The sequence below is a fragment of the Chrysochloris asiatica genome, unplaced genomic scaffold (assembly GCF_000296735.1).
Source record: "Chrysochloris asiatica unplaced genomic scaffold, ChrAsi1.0 scaffold00291, whole genome shotgun sequence".
NCBI lineage: Eukaryota > Metazoa > Chordata > Mammalia > Afrosoricida > Chrysochloridae > Chrysochloris > Chrysochloris asiatica.
Window position 1 is genome coordinate 3168990 of NW_006408809.1, and position 14253 is coordinate 3183242.

At 39.7% G+C, this 14253-nt stretch overlaps 1 protein-coding gene and 1 pseudogene across 1 annotated transcript in view; both read left to right on the forward strand.

The window, feature by feature from the left end:
- The window catches only part of MAP3K1 (mitogen-activated protein kinase kinase kinase 1, E3 ubiquitin protein ligase), a 104912-nt gene that overhangs the window by 71997 nt on the left and 18662 nt on the right, over positions 1-14253 (forward strand). The window contains exons 8-11 of the mRNA XM_006874656.1: positions 406-487; positions 600-783; positions 3155-3433; positions 8305-8426. Of these exons, the coding sequence (XP_006874718.1) occupies positions 406-487; positions 600-783; positions 3155-3433; positions 8305-8426 (667 nt within the window). The remainder of the gene's footprint in view (positions 1-405; positions 488-599; positions 784-3154; positions 3434-8304; positions 8427-14253) is intronic.
- Positions 11484-12485, forward strand: LOC102830058 (annotated as a pseudogene).

Sequence of the window (14253 nt, forward strand, 5' to 3'; positions counted from 1 at the left end):
CCTGACTCAAGCCATGGTATTTTCAATAACCTCATATGCAGGCGAAAACTGGACAGTGAATAAGGAAGACCGTAGAAGAATTGATGCCTTTGAGTTATGCTGTTGGAGGAGAATACTAAAAGTGCCATGGGCTGCCAAAAGAACCAACAGATCTGTTTTGGAAGAAGTGTAGCCATAGTGCTCTTTATAGGCCAAGATGAGCAAACATACCAGTGGCATAGCTTCCAGCATCACAGCCACACACAAGCCACCACAGTGCTGCAAACTGACAGATGCCTGATCTGTAAATGTACCAAATTAGTTTTGAGGGTCCCTCTATGTAAATCCTATGCTAGCCATTATGAACAGTTATTGTGTAAAAATAAGCATTTGCATTTTTGTAAGTTTTGTTTATTTTTCCCACAGGGGCAGAAGAATGTAGAAGAAATAGAGAACCTCTAATATGTCCCCTTTGTAGGTCTAAATGGAGATCCCATGATTTCTACAGGTAACAGTGTTGAGTTAATGATTTGTATGTGCTTAACAAAAATAAAAATGTCCTCCAAGTGTTATTTAAAGTTATAATTTTCTTCACAAACCTCATTAATTTTTCATTGTAGCCATGAGCTGTCAAGCCCTGTGGATTCCCCTTCTTCTCTCCGAGCTGCACAGCAGCAAACCATGCAACAGCTGCCTTTACCTGGATCACAAAGAAGGAATCAAGAGAGCAATTTTAACCTCACACATTATGGAACTCAGCAGATCCCTCCTGCATATAAAGATTTAGCTGAGCCATGGATTCAGGTAAGTAGTAGTTCTTTGTTCTTCATCTCAAGGAATTATAAACCAGTCTCCCTTCCCCACCTTGAGTTATTTACAATTTAGGAAAATACTTTTGCATCGTGACTCTATTAGATAGAGCTTAAAGTAAACCTCCAGAATTCTTCATAGTCAAACCTCCCTAGAAGCATCTTTTTCTGAATTAGCAGGTTATCTAAAGAAATTGTTCCAGTATTTAATCCCCATTCCTGCTAAATCTTTTCTTGTCATAGTTCTTATTCAAACTCAGTTTCCCCTTTCTGTATAATAAGGCATATCAAAGGTACTTAATTATTGCTGAGTGGATGAATAACAAAAACGTATGTGGCATTTACCTTGTTGTAGTCATATTTATTTGAGAAACAGTTATCATTTCTTTGTCTTTTCTTCTGGTTAAATGTTTTTTCACGCTCAACAATTAGGGTTTTGCTTGATTTTAACCCCCTAAGGATTTTCTTTGTTGTTGTATCTTCAGCATTGGACTGCAAACCACAAGGTTGGCAATTTAAACCCACCAGCAGCTTCTCAGAAACCATATACAGGGTCACTATGAGTTGGAGTTGACACAACTGCATTTAATAACAACATCAAAGGATTTTCTTTGTTGGCTTTTAGTCCACTATTTAGAAAGTGTGTTATCCAAACCAGACAGCCATGTTTTTAACAAATAGTGCATATGTTAACATTTTTGTTGTCGTTACAAGCCACAAAATCCCTTCACAGATTTCCTATGAACAGTACGTCTCCAATGTTGTTGCTAAGTACCTGTATAGGGTTTCCATAGCTGTAAATCTTTACAGTTGCAGAAAGACTCATCTTTGTCCCACAGAGCTGTTGGTTTATTTGAACTTGAGACCTTGTGGTTCACAGTCCAGTGATTACCCCTCAGCACCACACCAGGGCTCCAATGATATGTAGTTAACCTGTAGTATCTAGCAGACACTTATTGTTAAGTGTCATCAGGTTGGTTTTGATTCATAGTGACCCTGTATAGAGTTTTTGAGGAGCAGCTGGTATATTTGAACCACAAACCTTATGATTAGTAGTTCTGTGCTTACCCTACAGTGCCACTCTAGGACTCTAATAGATACTAGTGAAATAAAATAATTATTTTTGAGAACCTTACCAATACTGCTAAATTTAGTTATTGTCGTCGTTATGTGCCACCAAGTTGGTGCTGGCTCATAGCGACTCATAGGGTTTCCAAGGCTATATACATCTTTGTGGGAAGTGGGAGCAGAAAGTCTCATCTTTCTCTTGCAGATTTAAAGTGGTGGTGGTTATGTGCCATGGAGTCGGTTCCGACTCATAGCGACCCTGCATAGGGTTTTTGAACTGCTGACCTTGAAGTTAGCAGCCCGACTTGTAACCACTACGGTACCAGAGCTCCTTGCAAATTTAAAGTAGCCACATTAAATTATTAGACCTGTGTATCTCACTGGGGTTAATTTCTTTTTCTTTGTGTGTGTACATATATATGTATAGGTTGTTATGTGCCGTAGAATCAGTTATATATATACTTACCCTCTCCTTTCTTCAGGGGCTCTTGTGACTTTGCAGACTTGGTGCTGATGACTAACTTAACTATAGGTATATCATTATCCTTTGGGAGCATGGTGGCTCTATAGGATAAGTACTGGACCACAAGGTCAGTGCTTTGAGCCGACCAGCCGCTGCACAGGAGAAAGATGAGGCATTTTGCTCACTCAAAGATTTACAGAAACCCTAAACAGGGTAACTATGAGTTGGAACTGACTGGACAGTACTTAACAGCAGCAGTATTCTTTGCTGATTTAGATACAAGCATTCTCTCTTAATCTTTCAATGTATCCACTCTACTCTAATCCCATCTGTTTGGTGTGTAGGGCTTTTTTTTTTTTTTCTTAACCAGTGTGTTCAAGGCAGAAATAAAATAATTCATGGTCTTTGATTTACTGCTGTCCAACTATAAGCACACTATATTTTTTCAAAGTTCTTGTTCCTTTCTTGACTTTTCTCGATTTGGGGGTTTTTATCTAGACTTTGCTCCAATTGTTTTCTCTGAAAACTACCTTAGTATGACTATAAAGTTGGGCTTCTTTTTTGTTTACAGGCAGCAGTTAGGCATGGAAATGTATGTATAGCCATCTAATTATTTAACAGAGTTCACTATTAATTTTATGTGAGATAATATAATGACTTTTGATAGCTAACCAGTTAAAACTTGAATATAAAATTTCTCCTTAATATTTTTTAAGTGGCTAGACACATTTTTTAATTGTATAGTATGAAATGTCAGGTTTTTTCTTTAGTAATCAAAAAGCAAGCTTAACTCGAACTACCCTGGATTCATTGAATTGCTGTATCTTTGATACAGGTATTTGGAATGGAACTCGTCGGCTGCTTATTTTCTAGAAACTGGAATGTAAGAGAGATGGCCCTCCGGCGTCTTTCCCATGATGTTAGCGGGGCCCTGCTGTTGGCAAATGGGGAGAGCACTGGAAATTCAGGGGGCAGCGGTGGAAGCAGCCCAAGTGCTGGGGCTACCAGTGGGTCTTCGCAGACCAGTATCTCAGGAGACGTGGTGGAGGCGTGCTGCAACATTTTGTCAATGGTCTGTGCTGACCCTGTCTACAAAGTCTACATTGCTGCTTTAGTAAGTCACTTTATTCATACCCTGATCATTGTGGGAGGGTTGCAGTGTTGTTATATATGCTGTTTATAAGACACAACACAACTACATTGTCTAATTCGATTGCAGAAAATCCATATATTACTTTTATCCCATGTTGCTGGTTGCTGTTGAGTCTTAGGTATAAGAAAACGTTCCCATTCCTTTGCCATCTGCATGATCATTGGCTTGCTCAAGCCCACTGTTGAGGCCACTGTGTATTCTGTGTGCCTTCCAACATAGGGGGCTCGTTTTCCAGTGCTACATTGGACAGAATCCTCTTGTAGTCTATGGGTTTTCATTGACTACTTTTCAAAAGTAGATTTCCAGTCTCTTCTTCCTAAATCTGGTGTGGAAGCTTGGTTGAAAACCGTCAAACGTGGGTACCAGGTGGTATTTAAAATAGTGGTGTCATAGCTTCCAGCATCATAGCAATACACATGCCACTGCACTGTGGTAAACTGACAGACAAGTGATGGCTTTAAACTGTATGTTGTTGGTAAGTACCATGGAGTCAGTTCCAGCTCATAGTGACCCTGCACAGGGTTTCTGAGGATGCAAATCTTTATAAGCAGAAAGCTTCATCTTCCTCCCACAGAACAGCTGGTAGTTTCGAACTGCTGACCCTGAGGTTAGCAGCCCGATTCATAACCACTACACTTACCGCAGCACCTTTTAAACTGTATAAACCCTGGAAATTTTATTTTTTCATTTAATGTCTTCATTTGAATTTTACTGATTTTGATCTCTGCGAATTTTGTTGTTTTTGTTTTAATTGTATTTATTGTTGAGAATATACACAGTAAAACGTAAGCCAGTTCAGCATATTTGACATGTTTATTTCAGTGACACTGATGTCATCTCTGAGTCGTACGTACATCCATTCTCACCCTCCTTGGCTGAGTTGTTCCTCCACATTAACATAAACTCATTGCACCCTAACGTTCCTCTCTCATCTCTCAGGTTGCTGCTGTCAATTTGATCCCACATGGACAGATAGTTCTTAAAAGAGCAGTGTTAAAGGCAGCCATTTTTCCTAGTTAGGCCAAACTTTTATTTCGCTTTTCAAAGACTTCAGGGGACGTTTTTGGTTTAAGGTTTAAAGATTAACTCAGGGCAATAGTTTCAGGGGTTCATCCAGTCTTCATAGCTCCAGAAAGTCTGGAGTCCATTAGAATTTGAAAGTCTGTGCATTTTTCCCCCTTTTGAGCAGGATTCCGTTATAGAATTCTTCATAAAAATGTTTACTCTATGATAATTTTCTTATGTACAGGTACTCCCCAACTTGTGATGGGGTGCCATTCCAATGACTGCTCTATCCTCAGCAATCCTAGCTTTAGTGGAATTCCTCACTTCATTGTCAGTATCTTTATCAAACCAATCTTTACTTCTCTTTGGGGGTTGATGTGAGAATAATAACATCAGCAAATTGCACACCACAACATTGTTGTTCCAACTCATACAACCCTGTATGGGTTTTCTGAAGAGCAGATGGTGGGTTTAAACTGTAACCTTTCAGTCCAGTGGTTATCCTACAGCACCACACCAGTATACTATACACATTATATGTGGTATATATTACTGATGATTAAATGTACCAGAAACACAGATGGTTTTAAGTGCTGTTCATTGTAATTTGAATATATCATAAATTGGGGACTACATGTATTGCTTACTTATCACCCGTTTAAGAGCAATGCCTTGCTGTTTATGTTGTTGTTGATGTTAAACGCAGTCCAGGTGGTTCCAACTCATAGCGACCCTGTGCAGCGTTTCCAAGGAATGGCTAGTAGGTTTGAACTGCCAACCTTATAGTTCAAACTACCTTACATTCAGGCAACATTTCATGAGATAGAAAGGTGTGATTGAATTTACTTTTAGTTGTTGGGAGTTAATACGTGGGACTACAAGGTCAGTTTGAACCATAAGGTCAGTGGGTCAAACTCACCAGCCATTCCTTGGAAACTATACAGAATTGCTATGAGTTAGAATCAACTTGATAGCACTTGATAATAGCAACATACCATAAACATTAAGGAGAATTGATTTAATAAACATTTTGCTTAACATTTAAAAAAACCTTTTTTTATTGAAATACCAGTCTTTTCAGAAGGTTCTGTGACATCAATTGCTGTGTTATCTTTCTGGTTTAACCGGTTAGACATTACCTTTCATAATTGGAATGGAATGACAAAGACACTGTTCTTTTATTAACTTTGTTTTTGTTAGGTGCCATTGAGTCGGTACCAACTCATAGCGATCCTGTGCACAACAGAACGAAACACTGCCCAGTCCTAGGCCAACCTCTCAATTGTTGCCACGCTTGAACCCATTGATGTTGCTGCTTTGCCAATCCATTTTGCTGGGGATCTTCGTCTTTTTCTTTGACCCTCCAGCTCTGGTAGCATAGTGGTTACGAATCGGTCTGCAAACCTCAGTGTCAGCAGTTCGAAACTACCAGCCATTCCACGGGAGAAAAATGAGGCTTTCTGCTCCTGTAAAGATTTACAGCCTCGGAAACCCTGTATAGGGTCACTATGAGTTGGAACCAACTCCACAGCACATAACCACCACCACTACCTCCACCTTACCAAACACAATATACTTCTCCAGCGACTGGTCCCTCGTAACAATTATGTCTGAAGTATGAGAGGTGAAGTTTGGCCATCCTGGCCTCCAAGGAGCACTCTGGCTGCACTTCTTCCAACACAGATCTGTTGGTTCTTTTGTCCACCCATGGCACTTTCAATATTCTCCTTCAACACCATAACTTAAAAGCGTCAGTTCTTCTAAAGTCTTCCTTATTCACTGTCCAGCTTTCGCATGCATAATGAGATTATTGAAAATACCATGGCTTGGCATACTTTAGTCCTCCTCAAGCTGACATCTTTGCTCTTCAACACTTTTAAAAAGGTCTTGTGCAGCAGATTTGCCTAATGCATACATCATCTTTCATGAGTGTTGATGGTTGATCCAAGAAAAATGAAGTCTTTGGCGAAGTCAATCTTTCTCCATTGATAAGAATGTTGTTTATTTGTCTTACTGGTCCAGTGGTGAGGATTTTTGTTTTCTTTACATTGAGATGCAATCCATACCGAAGGCTTTGGTCTTTAATCTTAGTAACTTTGGCGACTAGATTTTGCTTTCTGTTTACTGAGAGAGAAAGTTTTGGCACTATTGGCCTTGGGCCAGATAATTATTTGTCTTGGGGTCAAGATGATACTGTCCTGTGCATTATAGGACACTTAACAGCATCCGTGTCCCTCTACCTACTAGATGCCCTCAGTAACAACACCCTCAAGTCATGACAAACATTAATGTCTCCAGGCATTGCCACATGTCCCTTGGGAGACCTTAATTATTCCCATTAATTTTAGCATCCATTTATATGATTCATTCATGCCCTTCATTTAGAAGACTTCTTTCCTAGTCTATTGTGAAAACTCATTGGTTGCTCTGCTTTCACTCTCAACCTTTTTGTAATCATTCCTGTAACAACTGTGCCTAATGAACCTTCTTGACAGGTTTGCTGTTGTAATAGCCAGTCTGTTCTGTCCCGTACTGACCCGGTATAGGGTCTCTGAGGAGTGACTGGTAAGCATGAACCACCGACCTTATGCTTATGACATGTGTTACCACTTGAGGAAAGTTACTTAAGTTCTCTCAAAACTTAATTTTCTCACCAGTAAAATGATGAAAATATTTAACTCCTAGATTTGAAATGAGATTGTGTCACAATGTCTAACTGTGGTCTGGCACATTGATTAAGAACATTGACTATGTCATAGCCATTGTTATTATTCAGAGTCCCAAAAGGTTAGCTTCTTAACATAACCACAGTACAGTTATCCAAATCAACAGGACATTAATGCTGAAATAGTACAGTTACCTAATTTACAGATACTCGCATTATATCCTTTGTCTCAGTAATGTTCTTTTTCTGATCCACTATTTACTGCAGGATCATTGTATTGTCCTATGTCGTACAGTCTCCTTAAATCTAGAACAGTTTCTCAGTCTTTGTTTGTCTTTTATGAATTTGATACTTGTGAAGAATAGTGACCTGTTGTTTTGTAGAATCGCCCTCAGTTTGGATTTGTGTGGTGCGTCCTCATGGTTGATCTCAGAATCTGTGGTATTTTGGGGGAGGAAGACCGTCACAGAGTTGATGTTATGTCCTTCTCATTGCATCCTCTCAGGAGGTGCCTGAGCTTGAAGGATTTGTCTTCTTACCAGGGATGTGAGCTTTCACCAGTTGGTTAAAATGTGTCTGAGGGTTTTTCACTGTAACTTTAATTCATATAATTAAAGAAGATGGCTTGTGATGAGATACTTGGAAACTTTGTAAATACCTAGTTTTCGACCTTAATTATTCCCATTAATTTTAGCATCCATTTTTTTTTATTACATCTATATTTGTTAGTTGGAATTCTAATGTAGGGAAAAATTCATTTGCATTCCATACATTTATGAGAGGGCTTCAAAAAGTTAATGAAAAATTTTTAATTAAAAGATAATAGAATTCTAATTATTTGGGTCATGAATTCTTGTTTTATTCATGGTTATAATTGTTCCTATCATTATTATTAAGGAGCTCTGGTAATGTAGTGGTTACGAATCGGGCTGCTAACCTCAGGGTCAGCAGTTTGAAACTACCAGCTGTTCCATGGGAGAAAGATGAGGCTTTCTGCTCCCATAAAGATTTACAGCCTGGGAAACCCCGTACAGGGTCGCTATGAGTCAGAACCGACTCCACGGCACATAACAACAACATTATTATTATTATTATTTTGATGCTCAAGTTATCAAATATTTTTAAATGTAGTTGAACTGACCTTCAATTTGTTTCTCCCCAGAAAACATTAAGAGCCATGCTGGTATATACTCCTTGCCACAGTTTGGCAGAAAGAATCAAACTGCAGAGACTTCTCCAACCAGTTGTAGACACGATTCTAGTCAAGTGTGCAGATGCCAATAGGTAAGGATTTATTGATGAACTTCTTCAGATCATATTGTTTTAAAAGTGCCTCGCACAGAACCTCATACCTGTTGAGAGTTTTAAATGTGTATTAAATGAGTGAGCATTGTTTTCTTATGTGAAGCATTAGAAGTGAAACTGTAGTACTTAAAGATCTTAATTGAGGATAGAGAGAAGAAAGTACATAACAAACTGCATGGACCTCCACATTGCTATTATATATTGTGATTGATGCTTTCCTGTTTCATAATCTGAAGTCTAGTTAAGAAGAATAAGAGCTGGCATGTATGTGTATAATAGTGGTATAATCACGTTTTACAGAATAAAATCATCAAAATAATTGCACCTACTTATTATTATGGAAGACTTCCGGTGTGGCACTGTGGATCAACACTGAACTGCAAACCACAGGGTCGGCAGTTCAAACCCACCAGCTGTACTTCGGAGACCCTAAGCAGGTCACTATGAGTTGGAACCAATTCAATGGCACTTAACAAAACAACAATAACATTATTAATGGAGGCTCTGGTGTAGCACTATAGGATAAGCACTGGATTGCAAGGTTGGTTTGAACTCCGGGGTCGGCGGTTCATACTTACCAGCCAGTCCTTGGTAACACTATGCAGGGTTGCTATGAGTTGGAACAGACTCAATGACACTGAACTACAACAACATACCTTATTGTCAGAACCAAAACAAAAAACCCTGTTCAATTATTTTCTTTGTAATGGAATTATTCTTGTTATAACAGTTTTTTGTCAAACAGCAACAACGCATTCTGTATATCCTTGAGGATCCTTAAAAATTGAGAGCTTAGGGGATTTGAAGTGCAGTGACTTGTAAAAGGAGGAGCGTAAGCCATGCTCTTATTACCTAGTGGTTCTCTTTTATGTTCCTCTAACACAAAATGCGGGGCACCATTTCATTTAATAAGCATAATTACCAAGAGTTAAAAGGTAGGAGCAACCCAGTTGTCCCATCAACTGATGAATGGATAAACAAAATGTGGTATATATATCCACAGTGGAATATTCAGCCGTAAAGAGAAGTGAAGGTCTGATACTTGCTACAGTATAGATGAACCTTAAAAACATTATGCTGAGTAAAGTAAATTAGGCAAAAAAAAAAGACAAATATTATACGATCCCTTATATGAAATATCTAAAATAGGCAAAAACATTGAGACAAAAACAGATTAATGGTTGGGGTGAGACTAAGAAATTTTAGGCAAATCACTATTTTCACATACTAGGGGAGTAAAAAAGCATAACCACAGTAAACAGTTGTTTGTTAGTTCCCATTTCTCTACATCCTAGCAGATCTCAGATGATTAAGAAGAGTCGCATCCCCCTGGGTTGGCCTCTACCATTACACCATTCAGAGCTCTTCAGTCCAGCCTTTTTTCTTCCTCCCCAAACCATGAAGCATTGTTAATAGAGGGCCTTTAATTTGCTGTGTCTTATTTTTGAAGTCTGTCTTTTACACTCCATTGTTTTCTCTACACAAACCTGCAGATTGGAAGTATTAGAGGTCCTCTTGTTGCTTAAAGAGAATGTTGTAGTATCTAAGAACATGGAAAAACTTAGCAAATAATTTATAAGATGCAAGAGAAAAATCATGCTGTTTTTCAATATTAGAGAACACATTTTTCTGTTATGGCATTTGTTTTGTAGTTGTCAATGCACTGACATTCTCAACTTAGGTTGCTTACTAGGTTACTTGAATTACTGAGCACACTAAAACTACTACATTTTTATGATATTTGGACCTCATTTTGTCTATATAAGTGAATGTAAACGTTCTTTGAATTGTTAAATGCCTTCAAGTCAGTTCCAACTCATAGTGACCCTATATAGGGTTTCTGAGGAGTGGCTGGTAAATTTGAACTACTGACCTTGAAGTTAAAACTGACCTTGCAACTTCAAAATTTACTACACAGCTACTGTGGTCAAAACAGCTTGGTACTGGTACAATGCTCAATGGAACAGAATCCGGAAATTAACCCATCTATATACAGCCAACTGATTTTTGACAAAATACCTAAATATATCGCATGGGGAAGTAATAGTCTCTTCAACAGATGGCGCTGGCAGAACTGGAAAGCGATATGCAAAAGATTGAAACAAGACCTTCACCTCACGCCTTATACAAAAACCAACTCAACATAGATTAAAGAGCTAAATGTCAATCCCAGAAATATGAAGGCCATCAATGAAAAAATAGGGACAAATGTGAGGGCACTAATTCAGGGAATACACAGACTACAAAACATTTTGAAAAGTACACAAACAAAAGTAGACAAAATAGATGAGTGGAGCATACCAAAAATTAAAAACTTATGTGCATCAAAAGACTTCACCAAAAGAGTAAAAAGGGAACCCACAGAATGGGAAAAAATCTTTTGCAATGACACATCAGACAAGGGACTTATTTCTAAAATATATAGGAAACTACAACACCTTTACAAGAAAAAGACAAATAACCTAATTAAAAAAGGCACAGGACATGAACAGACACTCCACCTAGGAGGAGATCCAGGAAGCCAACAAACATATGAGGAAATATTCACGATCACTAGCCATTAGAGAGATGCAAATCAAAACAACAATAAGATATCTCACACCAGCAACAACAGGAAAGATCAGAAAAGTAGAGGACAATAAATGCTGGCAGGGATGTGGAGAGACTGGGATGCTCCTACATTGCTGGTGGGACTGCAAAATGGTCCAACCTCTCTGGAAAGCAATATGGCGCTTCCGTAGAAGGTTGGAAATAGAAATATCTTATGATCCAGCAATTCCTCTACTTGGTATTTACCAACAGAAATGCAAGCCATAACAGGAGTAGATATATGCACACCAATGTTCGTAGCAGCACTATTTACAATAAATAGCAAAAAGATGGAGACAGCCAAAGTGCCCATCAACTGAAGGATGGATAAACAAACTGGTACGTACACACAATGGCAAGCTATGCTACCTTGAAGAATAACAAGGAGGACCCAACTCCCTGAGGCTGGTTGTACAGGTGCTCAAATTGTCCACGCAGCGCCAAATCATGTCTGAACCAATCAGAGTCCTTGTGACTGGAGCAGCTGGTCAAATTGCATATTCACTGCGGGTACAGTATTGGAAATAGTGGTATCTTTGGGAAAGACCAGCCCCTGATTTTTATGCTGTTACATATCACCCCCACGACGAGTGTCCTGGAAGGCGTCCTAATGGAACTGCAAGACTGTGCACTTCCCCTCCTGAAAAATAACACTGCAACAGATAAGGCAGAAGTTGCCTTCAAAGACCTGGATGTGGCAATTCTCATGGGTTCCATGCCATGAAGGGAGGGCATGGAGAGGAAAGACTTACTAAAAGCAAATGTGAAAATCTTCAACTCCAGGGTACAACCTTGGATAAATATGCCAAGAAGTCAGTTACGGTTATCATTGTGGGAAACCCCGCCAATACCCGCTGCCTGACTGCCATAAAGTCAGCTCCGTCTATCCCCAAGAACTTCAGCTGCTTGACTCGTCTAGATCATAACCGAGCTATGGCTCAAATTGCACTAAAACTTGGTATGACTACTAAAGACATAAGGAATGTCATCATCTGGGGAAACCATTCCTCAACTCAATATCCAGGTGTCAACCCTGCCAAGGGTGAAATTTCAAGGAAAAGAAGTTGGTGTTTATGAAGCTCTGAAAAATGACAGCTGGCTCCAGGGAGAATTCATCTCGACTGTGTGCAGCGTGGTGCCACTGTCATCAAGGCTTGAAAACTGTCCAGTGCAATGTCTGCTGCGAAAGCCATCAGAGACCACATCAGAGACATCTGGGTTAGAACCCCAGAGGGAGAGTTAGTGTCCATGGGTGTAATCTCTGATGGCAACTCCTACTGTATTCCCGAGGATCTGCTCTACTCATTCCCTGTTGTAATCAAGAATAAGACCGGGAAGATTGTTGAGGGTCTCCCTGTTAATGATTTCTCATGTGAGAAGATGGATCTTACTGCAAAGGAACTGACAGAAGAAAAAGAAACTGCTTTTGAGTTTCTTCCCTCTGCCTAACTAGACAATCATTTTAATGCTACTAAATGCCCAAAAGCCAAAAAATCTAAATTTTGTCTTTGACTAATATCAAATAACATTAATGCTATACTTAAATTATTTGTGAAAAACAACACATTTCAAGGATTATGTGCTTCTTGGTACAAATTTGTGACAGTTTATCATCATGGTGTTAGTGCTGCATTCTAAATAAAAATACATATTCAATTAAAAGAATAACAAGGAGGTTGCAAGCCAACACATAACATGGATGAACCTTGAGGACATAATGTTGAGTGAAATTAGTCAGTCACAAAAGGAGAAATACTGCATAGGACCACTAATGTGAAAGACTAAGAAAAAGAATTCATACTAAGGGGAGGAGGGGGGTGTAATTCTATGCTGGTTGCTGGGATGTAGGGGGTGGGCAGAGGGGAGGGAGGGGAAGATGGAGCACAGGGCAGGGAATAGACACAGGATAGTTTGGGTGTAGGGAGGGGGGCAATATACAAGAAGGGGGAGGGGAATGGAAGAACAAAGTGGATGGGAGAACAGTTAGGCAGGTTTGCATGGGCTAAGTGGGACAGAGGTAAATAATGATGTATGCACAACCTTGAAACAACAGGACTCTGGGATACAGAGATTGAGACATGGTTGGAATGGGGAAAAGGGGGGAAATGTTAAGATACTTGGCTGTCTTTTGAATCTTGGTTTCCCTTGTATACCATTATAAAATAGACACTTAAGGGGAGAGAGAAAGGAATAGCCAGAAATATCACCATAGAAAGCTTATAAGTCCGTTTCTGCCTATAACTGATTGGAATGCCTAAAATGGGTCTACAGCATGCCCAGTGAAGGAGGCTTCCTGTGGAGCCTCTGCATTACATAACACTATAAGTGGAATCCTGATCAGCATTCAGAATCTTCAGAGGAGGAAAATTTCCACTTCAAAGGACGGGCAGACCAGCCTGGAGCAGCTAGAAGAACAGAAGATACTTCTTGAAAGAAAGACCGACAGGAAAAATACAAAACAATATAGGCAAACCAACTGATTACTACAAAAACCAGCAAGTTGCTCGCCCAGGAAACATCAAGGCCAAGTGGTCAGTTCCCCTCAGAGCAAACTCCCCTTCCAAGACTAAGACTCAATGGGAATACATGCTGTGATTGTTGACCACATTCATCACCGATAAGGGGAAGTGAGGGAAAAACAGCAATGAAGCTGTGAGCTTAAGCCCTACAACGTTCAATAGACTCCTTTGAACCCAGGTGAAGACCTGGTTGGCCAACAGTGTGGCAAGACCTGGGGACTCTTGGGCCCAGAGTCAGTGACATAGCCACAGAGGACTAGAGTGGAGAGTAAAGTGTCCCGCTGATAAGAAGAGATGGCATATGCACAAGAACACCCACACTTTCAGATAATAATATACCCACTTGACCTGGCTTCAATGACTGGATGATCAGAGCTCAACTAGAAGAAGAAAGAAGTTGAAAAAAAGAGTAATCTGATACAACTTGATGAAATTGACCTATACCTATGGATGCAGTAGCTCAAAAGAGGGAACAAATCTTTACAGCAAAGATCATTCCCACTCTCTCCATACACAGAGTAGACAAGGATGGGCAACTTGGACGTTGACTACCCAAAGTGGGTGGCTACAAAGGCGAGAAGTGACTGGCTTACAAGCTTTCGAGAGGGAACCTAGATCCAGAGGGCGTGGAGGAAGGTAGAGTCTCCACTGAGTAGTATCCAGTCTGTCTAGGTGGGGCTGATGAAAGAAAATGCAGA